Source organism: Pantherophis guttatus, chromosome 4 (assembly GCF_059756535.1).
Source record: "Pantherophis guttatus breed Tessera chromosome 4, ASM5975653v1, whole genome shotgun sequence".
Taxonomy (NCBI): Eukaryota; Metazoa; Chordata; class Lepidosauria; order Squamata; family Colubridae; genus Pantherophis; species Pantherophis guttatus.
Genome location: NC_142066.1, coordinates 148,498,668 through 148,523,070, shown reverse-complemented (window position 1 = coordinate 148,523,070; position 24,403 = coordinate 148,498,668). Strand labels below are relative to the sequence as shown.

Genomic DNA, 24,403 nt, shown 5'->3' with positions numbered 1-24,403 from the left:
TTGATGCATATGCTCTCAGTGTACATAAAAGATACGTTCATCAAGAATCATAAGGTACAACACTTAATGATAGTCCTAGGGTACAAATTAGATAGATTTGAATCTATCCTGGTTTTGGTTGGCAGGTGAATTGTACAATTGCTTTTGCCATTGATGCATACAGGTAGTCCTTATGACCACGATTGCGCCCAAAATTTTTGTTGCTAAGCAAGATTTGTTAAGTGAATTTCCCCCCACTTAACGACCTTTCTTGCCACAGATATTATGTGAATCATTGAAGTTGTTAAATTAGTTGTATCAACATTTCATTAGTTTATCAGAATATAAAATACAAAGGAAAATAAAAAAAATAATTGGAACTAGGGGAAGGGAAAAAGGAAAAAGAAAACGTAGGGGAAAAGGGGAAAAAGAAAGAAAAAGGTGGAAGAGAGACTCGGAAGTCGATGCTGAAGTTAAGTTAGTAACCTGGTTGTGAAGTGAATCTGGCTTCTCCATTGCCTTTGCTTTTTAAAAGGTTGCAAAAAGTGATAATATGACTCTGAGATACTGTAACTGTCATAAATATGAACCAGTTGCCATGTGTTTGAATTTTGATCACCTGACCATGGGAATGCCACAATAGTTGTGTGAAAAAATGGTCATGAGTCACTTTTTTCAGTGCTTACAGCAGTCATTAAATGAACTGTTGTTATCGAGGACTACCTGTATTTCAGTTTGTTTGGAAATAATGAAATGACCATAACCATTATTGTATGACATGAAACAAGCTAACATTGATACTGTTGCTGCTAAAACATGTCATCATAATATTTTGGTGTGGCTGAGATCAATATCAAGATGTGTAGATTGATGATATTGTAAAATAATGTGACTCAGAAGGTACTTTTTAAGGGAAGACTTTCTCAACTATTCAGTTGGTAGTGGCAATGTTCCCAAGGTATATTAAGAGTGAGGATGTGCCAGCATTCCTAGCACTTGTATTTGCTGTGAGTGGCTTAAAGCTTCCTGCAGTGTCCTTTTTGGTTTGATAGAAAGTGGGTTAAGGACTACTTCCATTTGGAGCTCAGACAATACAATAACTACAAAAATTGATTAAATAAAGCAGCGGCCCCCAACCTTTCTGGCTCTGTGGACTGCCGGTGCCATAGGCGGAGGGGAGAAGGAATGGTTTTGTGTGTACCTGTGACACTTTCACAAATGCAGCTTCGTGCTCTCACATGCTTGCCCGCCACTTGTGCAGCCCAGTTCCCAACTGGCTGCAGCCCCGGGGTTGAGGATCCATGGATTAAAGGACAATCTTTAAAAAATAAACAAAAGGGAAGCTTCTGCTGCGATATAGTAGATTAATAGTTATGAGTGATACTAGTTTTTTTTTCTATTCCAGTTCAATTCTCATTCAGTGTGTTTTTTACAATCTCAGACTAATGGGAGTGGCCCATTTTCACTTGAAATAATTCATGGGATGACAAAATTTCACTGTGTAGACAAAAAATAAACCATATGCTGACCATCATAAAGATTTGATTTGATTAGCTATAAATGGGCAGCTTGCAGTATGTAGTAGTATTTGAGTTATGGCTCATAGCACTGTTATGAATGGCTGGAAGGCCATGATGTTGACCCTAGAGTAAAATAGGAAAGCTTGACTACATGCTTTCAATTGACTCCTTGACCACATGCTTTCAAGCAGTAGGCTTGTGGCTCTGTGTCAGGAGTGTTAAACTCAAGGTCTGGGGCCCACATCTGGCCCACGAGGTGCTTACATCTGGCCCGCAGGGCCGCCCTAGAAACAGTGAAGGACCGGCCCGTGGTGCCTCTGCCAGTAAAAACAGGGCTGCATTTTCGCTGGCAAAGGATTGCAGGAGGCTATCGCAGACGAAAACGGAGCTCAGGAGCCCATTTTTGCCAGCAGAGCACTCAGGCCACCACAGGCGCCACCCTACGAGTGATGTTGATCTGGCCACACCCACGCTGGCCACGGTCACCCCTGATGTGCCCTTCAATGAAATTGAGTTTGACACCCCTGTTCTATGTGAACAAAAAGACATCTTCAGATTGAACTCAGTGCTGAGTTATTTCTTTGACAAGTCACACATATTTCTTGACAATTTGCCATTGCCATCTTTCCTGGTGTTTTTTGATTTCCCAATCTAGTACTTAGTGGCAAGGTTTTTTGAAAAAAAAAATTACAATACTGTAACACCTTTCCAAAAGAGAAATAAAAATTTGAATTTCACCACAACAGTTTATCAGTTTCTGGTTAATATCTAAAGTGCGTATAGGCTGCTTGGAAGTCTAAACAAATTCTACTGAGTATCCCTTGTTGATAAAATACTGTTTCTATTGAGTCTTACCAGTAGTGGTATGATTATGTGATCAAATAATATTATAATAAACAGTGCAGTCAAATCTCCCTCCCGTTCTTTAAAAATTTGAATAGTATTTCAAATGTGTCTTAATGCAGCATCCCAAATGCATTTGGTCTAGATGTTAAAAACCATGAAATATTTTCTGTGTCTTTTTCCTGTAATGAAAACTGTAGGAAGAGTGTAAAGTTCAGCAGAGAAGACTGGTTTGAATTCAGAATTGTATTGAACAGAATCCCACAAATGTAGGTGGTCCATGTGTGGAGTAGGGAAATGATAATTTTATGCTGATTTTTTTCTCTCAAAAAAATTCTCTAAGGACATACATGCACTTCAGGAATAAAAATTCTTCCTTTATTGAAGAGGATTTGGTGAACCTAGTTTTCTCTATTGAGAGAGCAAGCATTTCTATTTTCAGAAGTTGCATTCTAAAGTCAATGCAATAGATAAGGGATCCCCAATCCCCGGGTTTTGGCCCACTACTGGGCCATGGCATATTCGAAACTGGGTCACAGGAGAGATGGGCAAGCATGCATGAGTGAAGCTCCACTCTCATGAGTGTAGGGCACTTGTGTTCACATGTGAAGCTGCACTCCTTGTGCAAATGGAGCTTCATGTGCAAACACAAGCACTCACAGCCTACGTGAGTGGAGCTTCGCACACAAGCGCACACGCTGCTTGCGTGCGATGCTCCATTCGTGCGAATGGAGGGAATGTGTGCCTGCCACTCGCACAAATGGAGCTGTGCATGTGCACTTGCCACTCACACGCCCCTGCTGGACTGGGCTGCCAAGTTAGAAAGGTTGGGGACCACTGCAATAGATGGTTAATATAGTTGCAAAAAATGTGTGATATTATCTGCAACATAATTTTTCACTCAGCTGAAATTATTGGTACAATTGATTCAGCAAAGACTGTAATGATTGTAATCCTTTCTGTGGATTAGGAAAATATACATATACATATACAGACATTCAGATTGTAAAAAGATGTTTTTATAAAAATTCAGTGCATTGGTTCAGATAAATATGTCTGTTCTTTTCCAGGAAGAAAAGGCATCTCTTTTGCATCGTACACAGGAGGAGAGAAGAAAACGAGAGGTATGATGTAAATAAAATACAATAAAAAGGAGCTGGTAGATCAAAATGCACACTGGTAGATAAAAATTAAAGGGATATACCTTGTTAAAATTATGATAACATTAGAAAGTCATTTTAATTGTTTCATAGGTTTAGAAGTGTAAACCACCCAGAGTCACTTCGTTGAATTGAGCAGTTATAGGAATAGAACAAATGGATAAAAATAAATGTGTCATTAATTGGTGCAAGGTTTATAAAATAAAAAGAAATATCAGTCTAGTGAGAATAGAAATGAACAGAAACGAACATAAGAATATTGCAGTAGTGACCTCAAATATGAAATATTGTGTGCAGGTGGTCCTCTACTTAAACCATTCATTTAGTGATTGTTGAAGTTACAACAGCACTGAAAAAAGTGACATCATTTTTCACACTTACGACCATTATAGCATCCCCATAGGGCAACTGGCATGTATTTATGATAGTTGCATTGTCCTGAATCATGAGATCACCATTTGTACCCTTCCAAGTTGGCTTTCAATAGCAAAGTAATTCGTTTAACGATCACGTTCATTTAACAACTGCAGTGATTCACTTAGCAACTGTGGCAAGAAGGTTCATAAAATTGCAACAGAAATTTTGGGCTCAATTGTGGTCGTAAGTTGAGGACTACTTATATTAGAGTCTTGAATTAATAAACCTATGTATATACAGCACAACATACATGTATTGTGTTTTCTTTAAATATAAATGAAAAAAATCAGTTGTTTTTGAAGCTGATTTTTTTCTGTTTTAATAATAGCTCGAATTAGTCAGCAGCTCATAGTTACTGTGGTCTGTCTTGTCTCATGTATTTCTCATCTGAAGTTAATGGTGTAATAAATAGTAGATCAAATTAAGATGATAAAGGAATATTTTGGTTATAGAATACAGGAATGAGATTCTTACTGGGATTTCAGTTTTTCCCATGTTGGTATCCTCTAGTATTAAAAATTGGGACATTCCAACTCATTTAATTATGTGACTTTCCAACTCATTTAATATGAATTTAATTTAATTGATAAATATTAAATATTTATTATTAAATTTAATATTCTGCCTTTTATTAGTTTTATAAATAACACAAGGTGGTGAACATATCTAATATTCCTTCCTCCTATTTTCCTCACAAAAGCAACCCTGTGGGGGTGGTTTGGTCTGAGAGAAGGACTGACCCAAAGTCACCCAGCCAGCTTTCATGGCTAAGGCGGAATTATAACTCAGGTGTCTCCCAGTTTCTAGCCTGGTTGATTAGTTAAGAACTATCAATCTCAGAGGTAGTTGATATCAAAGTAAATATCTGAAAACATAGCCCGCTCTTTTATTGGAAGAGGATAATTTCTTTGTGAACCAATTTAATAAGCAATATAAAAATATTGTGAATCAATGTTTCTAGGTGTCTGGTATCTGAAAGCGAGAGACTGCTCTTTATATTAATAGAAAATCAACTAAGGATGTTTTGAGTGTTTGTTCCTATAATGATCACTCAATTGTTGCCATTTTGAATTGTTGAATTACAGTGCATCATATTTTATTGACTTTTGACTTATCCCCTTAGGAAGAAAGGAGAAGACTGAAAAATGCAGTCATCATACAGTCCTTTGTTCGGGGATACAGGGACAGAAAACACCAAGTAGGCTTTTTTCATGATTAATTTCTTTGAGTATTTTTGATATTGTGCAGTAGATTATATTATAATAAATTATATTAAAATGAAATTAATAGTTCTCACAATCGTTATTCTACCATTCTACCTGTTAATACTGGACTTTTTTTCCAGATCATGCAGTCAGTCTGTGCAGTTCAGAATTAAATTACACTCAATTTATATAAGTATAATATTTAATATAATTATATAATATAATTTATTATTTTAATAAATTAGAAGGAGAGAGTGAATGAGCACAGTAGTTCTTATCTAATTTCCATTACTCTTTTTCAAGAAACAGATGGTCTTTTTCATCCATGAGGGTACTGTACAGGATGTAGAATCTAGACTTCTGTATTATTTATTGCAGTTAAGTTTTGGAAATATTTGTAGATGACTTATTGGTATACAAAAACATTTCTGTTCTGTTGTGACAAATATACGTGTCCAGGGGTGAAATGCTCCCAGTTCGGACCGGATCGCCTGATCCTGTAGCGATGGCGGGTGGTTCGGAGAACTGGTAGCAAAAATCCCTGCCGCGCCCCCCCCCATACCCAGCTGAGCCGCGCAATCATCAGAGGCTTTTTTTTTTAACTTTTAAAAACATTTTTTCTACAAACTCTTCGGGCGAAAAAATGCTTTTAAAAGTAAAAAAGAAAAGCCTCTGATGATTGCGCGGCTCAGCTGTGATTGTCAGAGGCTTTTAAAAGCATTTTTTTCTGCAACCTCTTAAGGTTATAGAAAAAATGCTTTTAAAAGTAAAAAAAAAAAAGTGTTCCACTGATTTATTTTTCTCCCTGTGATGAAATTTCTCAGTTTTAGAACATTGCTGTCATGGCACCTCTAATCCTTATTTGTTCACTAGACTAGACATACCCAATTCCTGCAGCCATTCTTCATATGTTTTAGCCTCCAGCCCCCTAATCATCTTTGTTCTGTTCTCTGCACTCTTTCCCGCGTTTCAACATATATATTGTGGTGACCAAAACTGGATGCAGTATTTCAGTTGTGGTCTTAGCAAGGCAATATAAAGTGGTTTTAGTTCTATTCCTCTGTTAATGCAGCCTAGGATTGCATTGGCATTTTTGGCAGCTGCAGCACACTGCTGGCTCATATTTAAGTGATTGTCCACTAGGACTCCAAGTTCTCTATAGTTGCACTATAGTTTTTTATTGTATTGCTTTATATCTATAAGAGCCATGGTGGCGCAGTGGTTAGAATGCAGTACTGCAGGCTACTTCTGCTGTCTACTGGCTGCCTGCAATTTGGCCGTTTAGATCTCACCAGGCTCAAGGTTGACTCAGCCTTCCATCCTTCCGAGGTCGGTAAAATGAGGACCCAGATGGTTGGCAATATGCTGACTCTATAAACTGCTTAGAGAAGCCTGTAAAATGTTATATAAGTCTAACTGCTATTGTTATTGTGCAGGAAGGTTTGGAACCTGTCTTTTTAGTTTTTATGATTATCTGAGGCAGAAAACATCTGAATTCTTATGGACCTAAGAATTAGTGGACCTAAGGTCCTGAGCAGCTGGATCTTCATTATTGTAAAAGTGAAGAATCATATTATAATGCCACATAATGATTTCATCTAGAACATTTGTTCATGGAGAAATCATGATGGACTTTTGCAAAATTAATGAATTTTTATTGTTAATCTCAGTATGGTAAAATGAGAAAGCAAGTACCTATCACAATAGTTTTCCACAGATTGATTTTATTATTAGTTCTTTTTGACATAAAATGAACTCTGATTTTCTCGTTTAATACATAGGCAGCTTTTATGCTTGTGTATGGGATTTGGGTGAATTGTGTCCATTCTAGGATTGATTAAATGACAATAGTACTACACAGTCATTGCAGATTATTTATGTCTGATGCTGTTATCCAAATATCCCCAAATTTTTAGCATTGAAGCCAAAGGTACAAAAAATAAATAATATGGAAGATGACATTCTTATTTTCATAAGAATTTTAATAATTTGTAAATGAAGTTTGCAATTGTTGAAATGTATAATTGCCTGTATAATTAATGATTGACAGATTTCATTAGCTTTACTTTTATTTTTTCAATTTTAAGTATGCTATTCAGAGGAGTGAATTTGATCGCTATGCTAATTTAGCACAATCTGGAGGAAGTTGCTCCTCTGCCATTGGAGCAAACCTGACTCTCTTAGTTCGCCAGCTTCTGTTTTTCTATAGATATAATGAAGATTCCAAACGTTTGGTAAGTAGTTATAGTTCATTTTGTTTTCTGTTTTTGGGTTGTAATCTCATTTTTAATTATTTTAGGTGTCATTAATACATAAATAACTTCTTGCTTGTTTGACCAAGAAAAGAGCTAGACTTTGGGAAGGCAAATTTTCTGTTGCTAAGAGCCTGGCATAGTGATTGGAGAAATGGGAAAGGGGTGCAGAGCAGGGACACTGAGAGTGTAGCAGGCTATGCCTCATTATTGGCAGAGCTGGGTTTTTTTTTTTTGAGCTTGGATTAGGAAAGTGATCCTGTTTTAGAGTTTATATTATTTTTTTGTGTATTCCTAATTTTGGGCAATTAAAGTTTGAGAAAACTGGAAGTCAGATCCAGACTTGCACAAGACCTTTTCATCTTGTGCAAGGAAGCTTTCCCTCATCTCCACACCTGTTTTTTTCACGTTTTTTATATAAAATTATCATTCTCCCTTTTGTGGATAGAGCTAGGGCTTCCTCTGTTCATTTTGTTTTATTTTGGGTTTGAAAAATACTGTACCATGATAATATTAAAATACTTGACATTTCATCTTAGATGAAATGGATTTTCTAATCCAGTTGTTCAGATGTAGGTTTGGTTTTGGCATGTTAGATATTCTTTGATCAGAAAAAGACGGGGTACAAGCTTTTTATTTTCCTGGAATTGTCAGTAGTCTTAGGTACCATTGGCTTTGATATTCCCCTGGAGTGATTACCCCAGCTATTTATGGTTTTTTTTTTTAAAAAAATAGTTTTGGTTGGCCATCTCCAGAAGGTGGTACTTGAAGATTTATACTGACCCATGGTGTTTATTCTGTGAAGTTTCCCAAGATTCCTTTGTACTTCCTGTGCCAATGATAATGAACCTTTTGGGCCTGACTTATCAAAAATTCAGAAAATGCTTAACTTGACTCTACTGGCATGATACACTCTGCCCTCTCCCTCCCATTACAAAAGAGGTCTCTCTGGACCGCCTTCTTGGAAGTCACACCAGAAGGACCTGCTCTTGCAGGGTTTCTGGAGCCTCAGAAAATACTATGAGAATGCTTACATGATTTTCGGGTGCCTCAGAAAGCGCTGCGAAAGCTCCATATAAATAGTCCTTGACTTACAACCATTCATTTAGTGACCATTTGAAGTTACAATGCACTGAAAAAAATGATTTATAACTGTTGCAGCATTCCTGTGGTCATGTAATCAAAATTTAGATTTGCAACTGGGATGTATTTATGACGGTGGCAGCCCTTGGGTCATGAGAAACAGTATTGTCTAAAGTTCCCCCAACGTGCTTGTGCTAACAACACCTCTGTCATTATCCAGTTTTTCATTATTTCTATTAAATATTAGTAAACTTTTGTTTACTAGCTTTGTTCTGACCAAGTAGAAGTAGCTTAGAACTTAGTGAAACAGGAAGCATCCCCTTTTTCCTGTACTGTCTATGTTTTATATATATAATTTTATTAATTACAGTTAGAATTTTATGACTCTGAATTCCATGTTAAAATTCATGTTGGGTAATTATGCATCTTTCTTTGCATTTTTAACAGACTGAAATTTAGAGTAAGAGTAGAAGATTTTAACCACATTATGATTAAAATTTGGTCCTTGTTAAGTTTATTTTCATTAGCATGATGCAAAAATAGCATTATTGTAAGGTTTTAAAAAAGCAACATTTTGTATTTTTAGAGCATTTTCCTACTTTGTGGATTTTTTCCTTTCCAGATATGGATATGCCAAAATTTGATTAAACAAAATTCTCAATTTGTGAAGCAGCTTGATGGTCCTGACAGATTTACATGCTTATATCAGATAAAAAGGCTGTTGGGCCTCTGTTGCAGGTAAACGGATATACAAAGAAATGAAGATAGCTTGCTGTAAATTAATATATGTTCCATGAATTTGGTTTATAATATGATACATATGCCTAATTTGAAATATCATAGATGTATCATTGTGTATCATAGGTGTATCGTTTTGTTTTAGGATTCCCTATTCTTCAGGTAATTTATGGTACTAATTTATTATTAGCATGAAGGAAATTCTTATAATTCACTATTGTTTAGCTCTGCTGTAGAAATTAGTTTTCATTGATTTCACTTCAAGTTTCCTTCAGAAATTAGGCATGAAAATGCATTTTACTACATATAAGAATTACTACAAGGTAAACAATGCTATAATTTGTAAAATAGCTTTTCTGTTACAGATTGCTACAAAGCTGCAATGATGACAGTCTGAATGTTGCACTTCCTATGAGGATGCTTGAAGTATTTTCATCTGAGAATACCTATTTGCCTGTTTTACAAGATGCTAAAAATGTTGCATCAATAATTGAACAAATCTTGCACTACGTGATTCAAAATGGTATGTATGGTGATTAGCTTTTAGATCTATATTGAATGTTGAACTATATATTTATTGGGGGTACTTTGTAATAATTACAACTAGTATATAGCAATTAAATGAATCACATTCTGTCATTTCAGGCACCATTTCTAAATTAAGTACTGCATGTTTTAGTAATTGTATAATGGAATATTCTGAACTTCCTTGTGTTTTATAACTAGCTTTCATTTTTTTAAATTCTTAAGTTTTTTTTTTAAAGTCACATTTTCACTATGGCTAGTGCTACATTCTTAATCATACTCTATATCTAGTGAGTATGGCTGAATTAACTCTATTGAATAAACAGGCTTAAAACTGGGCTATTATTTTGCTCTGATCTCAAACCATGAAGCCTACCTTATTAATTGCTTTACTGTGCTTACTGCAGTAGTAATGCTGCAAATATTGCAGTCACCCCATTGAAATGTATTGAATGGCTTATCATTACTTTAAAATAAATCGGCAGAAATGTTTTGATACTGCCTTTATTAAGTTGTCCTTTTCTTTTAGGATACTACAGATCTCTTTATCTCCTAATAAATAACAAGCTTCCATCAAGTATTGAGTATTCTGATGTCTCTCGGGTTCCTATTGCAAAAATATTTTTAGAGAATGTTCTGAAGCCATTGCACTTTAATTATAGTTCCTGTCCTGAAGTTGCTAGGTGAGGATTTTATGTTATGGGAGCAAACTAGTTTAATATTTCTGCATATTGTTATAATACAAAGAAAAGCAATGATACTTCAATAGAGCAAGGATAGGAAGCCTTGTGGAATAACTAGTTCAGATTTTTTGAATAATATTTTGATTTTATTGCTTGTTTGTGGACTCATAAAAGCAGATATTCAGAATAGTTTTGAGGCATAACATAGTATGTAGAATTAATAAAAAAAATTGTCCACTGTTAATGGTAAAACACATGCTGAGAGCTGTAAATTCATTATATTGCAAATAACCCGAAAGGTTGCTAAATTTTCTTTAATGGCAATTGTTGTAAAGAGGATATGAGTCTACTACTGGAATAAATAACTTGGGACTTATATTGTACTTGATTATTCTTAATGTTTTTATTGATTTTATTTTGCATTTGTTAATATTCCTTTATCTTATTTTTGTTTTGTAATGGTTATGGCCTATAGATAGACTTAAAGCTGCCCAGAGTTATTGAGAGCTAGGCAGAATGAAAGTTTAGTTACATTATTTTTAGTAGTACTCCTTTATCCTTATTTTTATTTTATACTGGTTATGGTCTTTTGACCATTAATAAATGGTATTAGTCCTCAATTTACAACCACAATTGAGCCCAAACAATCTGTTTCTAAGTGAGACATCTATTAAGTAAGTTTTGCCCCATTTTATAATCTTTCTTGCCACAGTTATTAGGTGAATCACTAGTTGTTAAATTAGTAACATGGACGTTAAATGAATCTGGTTTCCGCATTGATTTTGCTTGTCAGAAGGTCTCAAAATGACTCTTGGACACTGCGACCATCATAAGTCAGTTTCCAAGCATCTCAACTTTGATCACATGACCATGGGAATGCTGAAATGGTCGTTAAGTGCAAAAAACAAGAATAAATCACTTTTTTTCAGTGGCATTATAGTTTTGAAAGGTCACTAAATAAATGGTTGTAAGCTGAGGATTACCCGAATAAAATTGATCATAAAGCCTGCTGAACTTTTCATAAATTATTAAAGACTTGTGCCTAGGACTGGGGCCCTGTGAGTGTTCAGAGACTGTTCTCATCTGCAATGGTATTTTCATTTTTCATGTTTTTATTTAGAAAGTAGTACTTCGCAGAAAGAGTAGTGGAAGCTTGGAGCCAACTTCCCTCAGAGGTAGTGAGTCAGTCATCAGTAACTGAGTTTGAACTTGCTTGGGATAAACACGTCCATCATCTGACAAAAATGTAAAAAATAAAATAAAATAAGTTAATTAATTAAACAAACAAATAGACAACAAAAAATCTCAAAGGGCAGACTCTAAAGGCCAGTAGGTCTTTTTCTGCCATTTGTTTATTATGTTTCTATTTTATTTTTAATTTTGTTCGCCACCCAGAGTCACTTGTTGAGATGGTTTGGCCACATAAATTGATTGAGTGATTGATTGAATGAATGAATGGTTTAAAGCTGCCCGGAAGTATTGAGTGCTGAGCAGCTTACAAGTTTAATTAATTAATATTATTATATGCGTTATTAGAGTCTATATTTTTTCTCTACTGCAGGCAACAGGTGTTCGCTGCTTTTACAGAAGAGTTCCTGGCAGCACCTTTTACAGACCAGATATTCCATTTCATCATTCCAGCACTTGTGGATGGAGAAACCTGTTTTCCCTACGAACTCTTTCTGAATGCACTATTATTCACAGAAAGTGGTCATTTGAGGGAAAGAGAGAGAGCTCCTTGGCTTTTTTACTTTGTTCTAATAGCTGGAGAAACTTACTTAGGTATGTAAAACAGTGTTAATTCATTTCAAGTATATACTCCAAAGCAAGACTTTCCAATTTTGGCGACTTTAAAACAGCCATAAATTCTGAGAGTTTGAAGTCAGCACATCTTAAAGTTGCCAAGGTTGGGAAACCTGCTCTGTAACATGCAATCATTCGAAATGGCACTTCGCTTACCATCCTGTGGTTCTTTTCTTACAAGCCACAATGCCATTGCAGCTGTTAGAAGACACGAGAACTTGTCTGAGTTTTTCTTGCAGTGTTCTGACAGTGTATATGCTGAGAAGATGAGAATATGCTTATTTTTAAGTAGTTTTTCTTCAGTATTTGTGTATTCTACAGAATGGGCTTAATTATGTTTTCCTTCATAGGTTCTCTTTCAGAAGAAGGCTTGCTTGTGTATTTGCGGGTGCTCCAGTCATTTCTTTCTCAGTTACCTGTCTCAATGTCAGGTACAGATTGTCAAGACTCGGCAAGTGACTCTGAAGATGAAGAAATTAGTAAGATGTCATCCATGCCTGTAAGCTCCTTAATTCCTGTTTTAGATAATATAAAGATCTTTGTAGGCCTGTTTTTTCCCAAAACAATGCACAGAAGAGGTGAGAAATAAAGTAAGAATGATAAAAAATTATTGTGTCAGGATAGATTCCCCAGAAATACTTGGTTAAACCACTCTGTTGATGTAAGAATTCATGATATCTGTCAAAGGCATTATTTAGAAAAACATTGCCCAGTACTCGCTTAAATGCTAAAATAGTAACTACTGGTGTAGACATAGGTGCACACTAGTTTCATGGGTCTTTACAATGAATGCTTGAGAAAGATTCCCAAAGCAAATCTTAGTATAAAGGCAGGAATGTACTGTATGGATGAAGGAGATTTACGGCCTTAACTTTTAATTTAATTTAATTTTTAATTTAATTTCGAATTTATATACCGCCCTTCTCCCTGAGGACTCAGGGCGGTGTACAGCCAAGATAAAAAACATAGAATACAAATATTAAAACATTTAAAAATATATATAAAATTTGGCCCAAAAAATTAAAAATCGCAGACTAATTAAAAGGATTTAAAAATTTTAAAATTTTAAAATTTCTTCTTAAGCCAACCCGGCTTGCTGAAAAAGATAGGTTTTCAAGGAACGACGGAAGGCATTGAGGTCCTGGATTCTTCTTATCTCCGGGGGCAACTGATTCCAGAGGGTGGGAGCCCCCACAGAGAAAGCCCTCCCCCTGGGGGCCACCAGCCTACATTGTTTGGCTGATGGCACCCTGAGGAGGCCCTCTCTGTGGGAGCGCACGGGTCGATGGGAGGTCATCGGTAGCAGCAGGCGGTCTCGGAGATAGCTAGGCCCTATGCCATGGAGCGCTTTAAAGGTGATAACCAACACCTTGAAGCGCACCCGGAAGACCACCGGGAGCCAGTGCAGCTCGCGCAGGAGTGGTGTTACATGGGAGCGCCATGTTGCTCCCATCACTACCCGCACTGCTGCATTCTGGACCAGCTGGAGCCTCCGGGTGCTCTTCAAGGGGAGCCCCATGTAGAGAGCGTTACAGTAGTCAAGGCGAGAGGTGACGAGGGCATGAGTGACTGTGCACAGGGAATCCCGATCAAGAAAGGGCCGCAACTGGCGAATCAGGCGAACCTGATAAAAGGTCCCCCTGGTAACAGCCGTCAGATGTTCCTCCAAAGACAGCTGCCTATCCAGGAGGACTCCCAGATTGCGAGCCCTTTCAGTGGGGGCCAAAGACTCGCCCCCAATAGTCAGTGATGGAGTCAACTGACTATATCGGGATGCCGGGAGCCACAGCCACTCAGTCTTGGAAGGGTTGAGCCTGAGCCTGTTCCTCCCCATCCAGATCCGCACAGCCTCCAGGCACTGGGACATCACTTCAAGGGCATCGTTGGGGTGGCCTGGGGTGGAGATGTACAGCTGGGTGTCATCAGCGTACTGGTGGTATCTCACCCCAAAGCCACGGATGATCTCGCCCAGCGGCTTCACATAAATGTTGAACAGAAGGGGCGAGAGGACCGATCCCTGCGGCACTCCACAAATGAGAGGCCTCGAGGTCGACCTCTGCCCCCCTGCCAACACAAACTGCGACCGGTCGGAGAGAAAGGAGGAGAACCACCGTAACACAGTGCCTCCCACCCCCAACTCTTCCAGCCGGTGCAGCATGATACCATGGTCGATGGTATCAAAAGCCGCTGAGAGATCTAATAGGACCAGAACAGAGGAATAACCCCTGTCCCGAGCCCTCCAGAGATCATCAACCAGCGCGACCAATGCCGTTTCCGTGCTGTGCCCAGACCTGAAACCTGACTGGAACGGATCCAGATAGGATGTTTCCTCCAGGAATTGTGGAAACTGTTGCGCGACCACACTCTCAACAACCTTCGCAATGAAGCGAAGGTTGGAGACAGGACGATAGTTAGCCAATATTGCTGGGTCCAGGGACGGCTTCTTGAGGAGAGGCCTCACCACCGCCTCTTTCAGGGCAGCGGGGAAGTGACCCTCACTCAAGGAAGCATTAATAACGCCCTGGAGCCAGCCTCGTGTAACCTCCCGGGAAGCCAGTACCAACCAGGAGGGACACGGGTCCAGTAAACATGTGGCCGCACTAAGTCTCCCCAAAATCCTGTCCACATCATCGGGAGTCACAGCATCAAACTCCTCCCAGATAACATTCTCAAGACTGTTCCTCGTCACCCTGCCCTGATCTACCCAGTCAGAGTCCAAATCCCCCCGGATCTGAGCGATTTTGTCATACAGGTATTGTCCGAAATCCTCCGCCCTGCCTTCTAAGGGATCCTCCCGCACTCCCAGATGGAGCAGGGCGCGGGTCACCCTAAACAGGGCGGCCGGACGATTCCCTGATGACGCAATAGAGGCGGAAAAGTAGTTAGACTTTGCCGTCTTTATCGCCACTAGGTAGGCCTTAATATGCGACCTTACCAGTGTTCGATCAGATTCAGCGAGACTGGCCCTCCAACCGCTCTCCAGGCGTCTTTTCCGGCGCTTCATTTCCCTCAGCTCCTCAGTAAACCAAGGAGCCACCCGGGATCGGCATCGGGTCAGAGGCCGCAAAGGCACAACTCGGTCCAAGGCCCCACCAGCCGCCCGATCCCAGGCGGCTACCAGGTCCTCGGCCGAGTCATGTGCTAGATCCTCAGGAAATGGCCCAAGCTCCGTCTGGAACCTATCAGGATCCATCAGGCGCCTGGGGCGGATCCATCTAATTGGGTCCGCCTCCCTGCGGCGAGGGGTCGCGGTTCGAAGATCTAGGCGAAGGAGTGAGTGGTCAGTCCATGACAAGGGTTCCATGTCTATATCCCCTATAACAAGACCACTCAACCACTGGCCAGAGACAAAAATCAGATCCAGAGTGTGACCTCCCCTGTGAGTAGTTACTGGTGTGACCTCCCCTTTAAAGTTACTGGTCTTTACTTTCAGTTAATTCCAGGTACCGTCCATGCAGTATCTCCAGAAGTAGCCCTTCATTTGATATTGTGCAGTGTTTCAGAACCTGCCTCTGGTGGAAAAAAATGGTAATGGCAATCACAGTTATTCAGGCCCATTTGTAGATCTAGCTAAAGTGCACATACCCTCTTGTTAATTCTAGAAAGTGGATTTCCAAGTACCTAGTAGTTATATGTTTAAATGTATTACCACATACCTGTTTTTGTTAGTGTTTGCAAATAGTTGTGTTGTTTTTTAGAAGAGGTAGGACAACCGTTTGTCTAAAATGGTATAGGGCCATGATGGCAAACTTACGGAGCCATATCAGTGGGCACGCGAATATTGCTGTAGCTCAGCTCCAGCGCACATGCGTGCGCCAGCCAGCTGATTTCTGGGCCTTCTGGTCCCACAGGAAGTTGAATAATGAGCTTTTTCCGGCCTCTGGAGGGCCTCCGGGGGAGGGGAGGGAGGCCGTTCTCACCCTCCCCAGGCTCCTAGAAAGCCTCTGGAGCCTGGGGAGGGTGAAAAATAGGGCTACTGGGCCCACTGTGCCATCATGTGCTAAAAGTGGGGCGCGCACGTTGAATTATCGGTGTGGGCACACGTGGGCGACCTCCCCACGCTCCATGCGCTTTTGGCACACTACGGCAAAAAGGTTTGCCATCACTGGTATAGGGTTTCCTGCCTGAGCTGGGGGTCGGGCTAGAAGACCCTTCCAACTATTCCTATTCTATTTCTATTTCTATTTTATTTCTATTTCTATTTATTTCTAATTCTAATTCTTATCCTCTGTTCTGTTCCAACTATTTTGTAGTTGATGTTTAGATGCTCAACCTTAAAATAATGAGTAAGGCAATAGCACGTCGTGCAATAGCAAACTCATTGATTTCTTGGGAAGGATGGCTGCATCATGTGCATGTAATCTATAAGGATCTTTTGATCAGTTCTGTAGAATGGAGATTTGGAGGTGGAACAGTAACTTAATAAGTTAATATAAAAATGGAAAAGGGAGCTACAATAAAAACTCTTTTCAGTAGATGATTACTTCTGATAGATGTCCTTGAAAGTTGCTTCTAACTCTTAAATATTTTTGTAGAGCCAGTCTAAAAATTATCTTGGGGAACACATGAAAAGAAGTGTAAAGTTTATTAAGGTTTTAGAAAGGATTCTGTGTGGGGGAGAAAAGTCTTGAAAGGATTCGAATGCACTTTTAAAAAAGTTTGGAGTTGAAATAAACATAATGTTCTCTCAACATCCTACCAAAACAGTGGAACATAATAGCTAAGAAATATTTGTCAGTTTTTTTGACGGTGGAAAGATGGCGTCTTTAATAATAGTCACACACCTGCTATTTTAGGTCAAAAGGGACCATATTCTTTCTCGGAGAGGAATTTAGTACTTCAGCTTCAATTCTTCAAGTGCTTTCTGGGTACTTTTATTGTTAAAGTAATTGTAGAATAAGATATAATGGCATCACTTAAGCTTGATCAGACTTCCTTGCTATAAACTTGAGGGGTTTCTTTTCTTCCTTTCTTTCAAAATATAGTACCTTATTTTATATTACCTTTGGTTCTGCTGATAATTGGATAATTTATAAGTTTTCCTATATTTAGTGGTATAAAAAGAAAAAGCGTAACTGTATATTTGTGTTGGTACACAGTATTCATTTCCAGATGTTGAAGAATGCTGACAATAGGTTTTATATAACTAGACATGTCAATTACAATCAACATTGCAGACGTCACGTAATATTTTGTGGTTTATTGTGGGAAAGAATGGAATTTTAATAAGGGGCACTGAATTTAGCACTTGTTTAAAGTCCGCGTGTAGATTGTGAATAAAATCACTTTACTTTGTATGGATTTAGAAATGTCATTCTTATTTGCTGATTTCAAATAGCAAAGAAACATTAATGTTAATATTTTTTTAACACGTTCAAATCTGAGAACTACTAACTAACATACTATTACATCTATTATATGCTGGAAGTAATCTATAATGAACCATGGTGACATAGTGGTTAGAATACAATACTGCTAACTCACTGCTTAGCTGCCAGGAGTTTGATTCTGGTTAGCTCAAGGTTGACTCAGCCTTCCATCCTTCCAAGGTCAAAAATGAGGACCCAGATTGTTGGGGACAACATGCTGACATTTGTAAACTTCTCAAAGAGTGTTGTAAAGCACTATGGAGCAGTATATAAGTGCTATTGCTATAATGTAACTTCTTTCCCTATATGTAAACTTATGGATGTACTTTATTATGAATGTTGCTTTGAAAACTACCTGAATTGAAGGAACTTATTCTGTTAAGTCCTGCTTGCTTGTTTTAAGAGTCTTAAAGGCTCACTCTGAAGTATTTTGATAAATTGTCTTTAATTTTGAAATAATGCAGTTTGACCAATTTAAAATGTAACCATCCCCTTATTTAATTTTGTAGGGTGATGGAAGAATATCAGTCCAATATATAACTGAAGAGTGTCTTTCAAAGCTGGACACGAAGCAACAGACAAATACCCTGCTAAACATGGTTTGGAGAGATTCAGCTAGTGAAGAAGTCTTTACTCTGATGGCTTCCATTTGCCATACATTGATGGTGCAGCATCGAATGATGGTGCCAAAAGTCAGGCAAGTGTAAAAAGATACGTGAGTTCATGTACCTAATTTATTACACTGAGGATGATTTTGATCCACTCTTGTATGTGTCTGTAACAGTACTTCTTAGTTAATCTGTTTTGTGATAAGGTGTTAATCAAGTGTATTGATTCATAATAGTGTAGAAAGTGTAGACCTCTGAAATACTGAAGACTGACAAATATGCCACTACTTTGTCTTCATTAATACAATTATATTTTAAACTTTTTTATGGTTCCAAAACATGAACAGTGGTAAGTGCAAAGTTAATGCATTCAATAATACAACATCACGATTGATTGATTGATTGATTGAATGAATGAATGAATGAATGAATGAATGAATGAATGAATACAGCTGCCCTTCTCTCCAAAGGCAGCTTCAGGTAATGCACAACAAAACAGTCAATATAGAACAGATAAAAATATAAAAAAGAAATAAATAACATTGCTATCCCTTGCCCTACCAATTTTTGAATTTCTGTTGTGGTCATAATAAAAGGTGCTTGATTATGTACGTGATATAAATAATACCTTTTAGTTTTGGAATGCAGTGAAACACTGTGAATTCAAATTGCTTTGTAAACAGTAGTGCAGAAAACAAATTGGTACTCTCTGTTTAACTCACTTCTGTTTATAGCTTTTTGAGGAAGTAAGATGTCAATGAACCTATGGTAGTCTGATTAGGGTAATTAGGTCTTTGTCAACTAATTGCAATAAAGCAGGATATGAGATCCGGAGATCATAGCAGAAGCTGAATGACTATGCCTGCCTTTATTGCAGTTAGTCTATTGCTTTAAGTGGTAATTATGGAATTTAAATGCATCATTGCTTTGACTTGAAGTTTATTGATGAATTGTGTAAGAAAGTTGATTAGATATCTCTATGGTCTTAATTGCCCATCTGTAGCCTCTCCTTCAAGGAGCTATGTTTTAAATCCTGCTGCTCTTTGCATAAATACCTTTGGCTAATGTTTCCATGTTTTAAAATGGTTAATCTGAATGTGTCCATGTCTTAGTCTCTTGTAGCACAGGCTTTGTAAACTGATAATGGCAAGAATTCTGGCAGACTCCAGACTCCAAACCATTTGCGTATGGTTCTGGATGTCTGCTGACATTCAGTTTTCTATTGAATAAATAAAAAATATTATCTCCCACTGTGGTCATCCATAGTTGTTTTACTCCCCAGTCCCTTTCATCGTGTGATAAACCTAAAATACGATGTTGATGCATCTGTCTATCTGCTTGTTGCTGCTAAGCCAGAATTTCAGGAATGCATTTGTATAGTCTTGGGCAAAGCAAAGCAGTGGCTTTGTTATACCCTGGTCTCTCAGTCTTTTCCTGAGTAGATAGTGTATTGTTTGATGAGCCTTATGGACATATAAAAAATACATTAAAAATGCAGGATATAAGTCCAGGATAAAATAGATAAAAGGAAAACACAGTAATAAAATACATATGTGATAAATACAAACAACCAACATTCTGGAAAATACATTGCCTTTACAAGATACAATATAACAGATTCTTAGCTATAAACTGAGCAGTTCTGCTCACAATGTAGATTAGAACCCAGAAGGAAATAGGACAATCTGCAGTTCATAAGCAAACTTAATGGTTCTTTCAGGTAGGAATGTTAATTATCTAAGCCTAAATTGACAGTCAAACAAAACATGAGCAATAATTTCAGACACTACATATACATGTAGTACATGTCCCTTTTCATAAATAGAAATGAGTAATGCTAGCAAGAGGGTTTGTGTGACGCTGCTCTTCAAATGCACACTTGCAACACCTTCTTGAAGCTCTTGATTCCTACTTGCAGTGAGTGACAATCCATTTTAAGTTTGCATTCAAAACTGCCCCTAATTGCAACCTCTCATTCCTTGAAAGTGTGCATTAACTGTGTGGGTTAATGTTGAGATTTACACCTTGATTATTGCACAACTTCTGAATAATTACATTTCATTTGCTGATTCAGTGGCAATACATTGCTACTCTTCCACTCCCACTTGAGTGGTAGATGACTTGATGGAATTTTGGCATTGTAGTTTGTAGTATAAACAAACACAATCTACTTCCATGTGTTTGGTGACTTTTATGGTATCTCTGTGGAACAGTTGTATATCATGTAAACATTTTCACCTTGAAAATCACATTTAAAAAATGTATCATGGAGTAAATTCTTGACATTTAAAAAATAATAGAGAAATATTAAAAAAAATACAGTGCATTTTATGTATTGGTTCAGGGTTCCCAGAGGGACATTAGCAGACAAGCAGTGTTCATTTAAAGTTGTATACTGAAGGGTTTATTTAATCTTATGTAATTGCAGTCACATCTGCTCCCTTCTACCTGTGACTCTTTATAGTTTAAAGGAAGTGTCAAAATATTCTGTCCTCCTCTAGTGACCTCTGTCCAGCTGAACGAACTGTCTTTGTTTTGTATTCTCTTCATTAACTTAAATGGTCTCAGTGGGACACCAGACCCAATTTATGGCCTAAATTGAAAATCTTGCCTTTAAGTAATTAACTTATAGCAATTCCTCGACTAAATAAAGCTTAATGGGTCATTTAATCTCTTCCTTTCTACCAGCAATAATTTGACACTTTAAAAAAGAAAAGAAAAGAAAAAGAAAAACCAAGCTATAGCAATTTGGCAAAACATACATAAATCATAGGGATTTGTTTGTTTGTTTGTTTGTTTATTGTGCCTAATTAGCCAGCCTGCAGGATTTTCATAAAATGCTTACTTCATATAAAGAAGCAGCATTATTCGATTTCTAAATGAAAATATATATCATAAAAGAAACAAAACCTACAAAATGTCCTTTGGTGCATATACACAATCTGATATGTATATATATACTTTCTCTCCACTTGATCCTTGCAAGATATTATGAATAATATTTCAATTAGATTAATGAAGTTACAAAATATTTGATTCATTGTCAGTAATGAAAAATTATAAAACTATAGATAATACTATATACATTTTTAGTATTATACCCTTTTGTAAGTTTAATTACAAAAATGAAATCATGTTTCTGTTTTATCAACAATTGGAAATTCCAAAAGAAAAGTATTAGCACCAAAAGCACCAAGCAAAAGTACATAAATAGAAAATTCTTAGTTATAAATACATAATCATGGAAAGTTTGAGTCTTAAACATTGTAAAAATGCTCTAGGTCTAGGATGATCAGGATGTGTTCAGCTAGAAAGAGGTTTATATATGCAATGAATATTGAGAATTTTGCAAGGAAAATTGGGCATATACTGTTTTAGAAGAAGAATTAGAAAATTTAGTATCATCTGGCTATGCTTCATAGATTTTCAAGGTGAAAAGCAATAATTGTTATTTTGAAAGCAGTACATTTTTAAAATTTCTTTTTCTGTCAGTGGATGTGGTAATATTTATTGCACCTAGACCACACACTGACTATCAATTAGCTGCTTGGTGCAATTTAGTGCTGGATCTGACCTATAAAGCTCTTTATGACTTGGGCATCTGGCTGTATTCAGGTCTGCTTGCTCCAAGTGGAATTCGCCTGACCCTTTAGTAGGGTGCAGGGAGAATCTGCTTCTCTTTGGGGAGGTAAATTGCTGAAGCCAGGAGACATTGCTTCTCAAAACAAGTATTGGTCTCTTCAATTATATCCCTGTGGAGATCAGGCTGCCCCCTCCCAGAATGTGACCAGGTTGGGCTACTTCTGCTTTTATACTTGAGCTTTTTAAAAAATCTTTGTTTTATTAATATTTGGTTTTATACCTATCATGAATATTTTAAATTGCATTTCTTTATATCATATTAACTGCCAAGAGTCCTTTGATTGAGGGAAGGTATAAAAATGGATGGAGATAAGGGTATAAAATTCAAAATCATAATATAATATTAGATATTCATATACTTCAGAAGAGATGTGCGATTTTTCTTTTCTAACATTTATGGTCTCAGTTTATTTCTTCCATAAGGATATTTGGAAATTTCAAATAAACTGTAATTGGGCTAAATGTATGATACTTACAATGACATGTCATTATAAGCATGATTAAAAACAGAAAATACATTTATAATTAAATGTGATAACAAAAAATTCCTATCTTAATTTGGTCCAACTTTTGGCTTTATTATTTCATATAATCTGAAAATAACTTTACAATTACAGCAGGGGTGAAATCTAATTTTTTTCCCTACCGGTTCTGTGGGCGGGGCTTAATTAGTGGGCAGGGCTTGGTGGTAAGGTGACTGGGTGGGCGTGGCCAAGTCAATGTCACTTCTTTGCTCTTTTTTAACCTACAAAAAACAACACAACACAACTGGCTCACCCCACAATATGCGCTAGACCCAAAATGGCCCCTGGAACAAGCAGGAACCTCACACAGCCACAAAAAGCCCAAAAAACTTTCACACTTTACATACACAAATTTCCACATACAGCTTTGTGAGATTTTGTGTGTTTGTGTAGGTTTTTTTTTTATTTTTTTTATTTGATTTATATGCCGCCCTTCTCCGAAGACTCAGGGCGGCTTACAATGTGCTCAGCAATAGCCTTCATCCTTTTGTATATTTATACAAAGTCAGTTTATTGCCTCCACAACTGGGTCCTCAATTTACCTACCTTAGAAAGGATGGAAGGCTGAGTCAACCTTGAGCCTTGGCGAGATTCGAACCCTGCAGTAATTGCAGGCAGCTGGTCTTAATAACCAGCTTAATAACAGGGTGCCTTAAACCCCTGTACTACCAAGGCTCTAGTTAGAGTGAAACACTACAGAAACACACTAAGTCTCAGAAAGCTGCACAAATATTATTTTATTTTAATTTATTTTTATTTTTATATAAAAGCAGCTAAATTTAAAACTTCCTAAACTTTAAATGGCTAGGTCTAAAAAAGGAACAACTAAAAAAACCCCCAATTAACTATTTTTTTTAAAGCTCCCAAAGGGGAAAAAAAACTTACCCAATAGAACAGGGGTCTCCAACCTTGGCAACTTTAAGACTTGTGGACTTCAACTCCCAGAATTCCTCAGCCAGCTTTGCTGGGAGTTGAAGTCCATAAATCTTAAAGTTGCAGATAGAGCTGCGCACCGATGAGCTTGATTGCAGGCAGGGAGATTCAGTTGCTTGCTGATGCAATGGATTGCAGGTATTACAGCAAGCGAAGCAAGGCAGGTGTTGCGACCAGCAGCTAAGGTAAGCAGGCTGGGGGCGGGGGGGGGGGGGGAGAAAGAAAGAAACTTTTTTTCTTTTAAATGGGTCTGACAATTCAAGCTGAGTTGCCTGATTAGCAGGCAAGTCAGTTGGGATCATCAGAGCTTGGCTCGTCAGAGCCATTTAAAAGGAAAAAAAGGCTCTGATGATTGCGCCGCTCAGCTGGGCATGGGGGGCGGGGGCAGGGATTTTTGCTACCGGTTCTCCGAACTGCCCGCCGCCATCGCTACCTACTTGCCCAAGCCGGTCCAAACCGGGAGCATTTCACCCCTGAATTACAGTAATATACTGGTATAAAATTGAATTGATTCTGATGATTTGTGAAGCACAAAAAGGCATAATGTATCACGGTTATTTCTGTTTTTATTATGATGAATAAACACTGCTTTTCCTTTAGTAGAAAAGACTTTCTGTATTGATATAAACTAGCTGGAGAACCCTGGAATATTAATTAATATTAATGTCTAAGAGTGGTAACTGGTAAATTTTGAAAGAAAAGTTTAACAAAAATATTTGGTAAAATTTATACTTTCTCCTTTTCCTTCTAGACTTTTGTACAGTTTAGCTTTTAATGCCAGGTTTTTGAGGCATCTTTGGTGTTTAATCTCAGAAATGAAAACACGAATGATTACTGGGTATGTAGTTATTTTATAAATATATACAATATTCATATAAAAATTAGCATGTACTGTATTGACTAAACAGTTCCAAAATTACTCCACAGTAAAAGGCTAAAAATGATAATGTTTTTATTAAAACTGTGAATATTTCAGTAAAAAAAATTAGAAAAGTGCAAAAGGTTTGAATTTTTGGAATTACACAAACTTAAGATATGTTCCTTTTTGTTATTTCCTTTCCCCTTTTCCTTTTATTTTAGTTTGTATTTTAATGTTCAACTTTGACATTTAATAAAGAT

General features: G+C 37.5%; 1 protein-coding gene across 3 annotated transcripts in view; it reads left to right on the top strand.

The window, feature by feature from the left end:
* UBE3C (ubiquitin protein ligase E3C) overlaps nucleotides 1–24,403 on the top strand; it is a 73,930-nt gene that overhangs the window by 2,410 nt on the left and 47,117 nt on the right. For 2 of the 3 annotated variants that reach the window (XM_034401681.3, XM_034401680.3), the window contains exons 2-11: nucleotides 3,413–3,466; nucleotides 5,043–5,117; nucleotides 7,212–7,358; nucleotides 9,082–9,197; nucleotides 9,563–9,720; nucleotides 10,252–10,405; nucleotides 11,967–12,187; nucleotides 12,559–12,707; nucleotides 18,087–18,274; nucleotides 24,036–24,122. In XM_034401681.3, the coding sequence (XP_034257572.1) occupies nucleotides 3,413–3,466; nucleotides 5,043–5,117; nucleotides 7,212–7,358; nucleotides 9,082–9,197; nucleotides 9,563–9,720; nucleotides 10,252–10,405; nucleotides 11,967–12,187; nucleotides 12,559–12,707; nucleotides 18,087–18,274; nucleotides 24,036–24,122 (1,349 nt within the window). The remainder of the gene's footprint in view (nucleotides 1–3,412; nucleotides 3,467–5,042; nucleotides 5,118–7,211; nucleotides 7,359–9,081; nucleotides 9,198–9,562; nucleotides 9,721–10,251; nucleotides 10,406–11,966; nucleotides 12,188–12,558; nucleotides 12,708–18,086; nucleotides 18,275–24,035; nucleotides 24,123–24,403) is intronic. The other variant, XM_087893059.1, reaches the window with a different exon arrangement.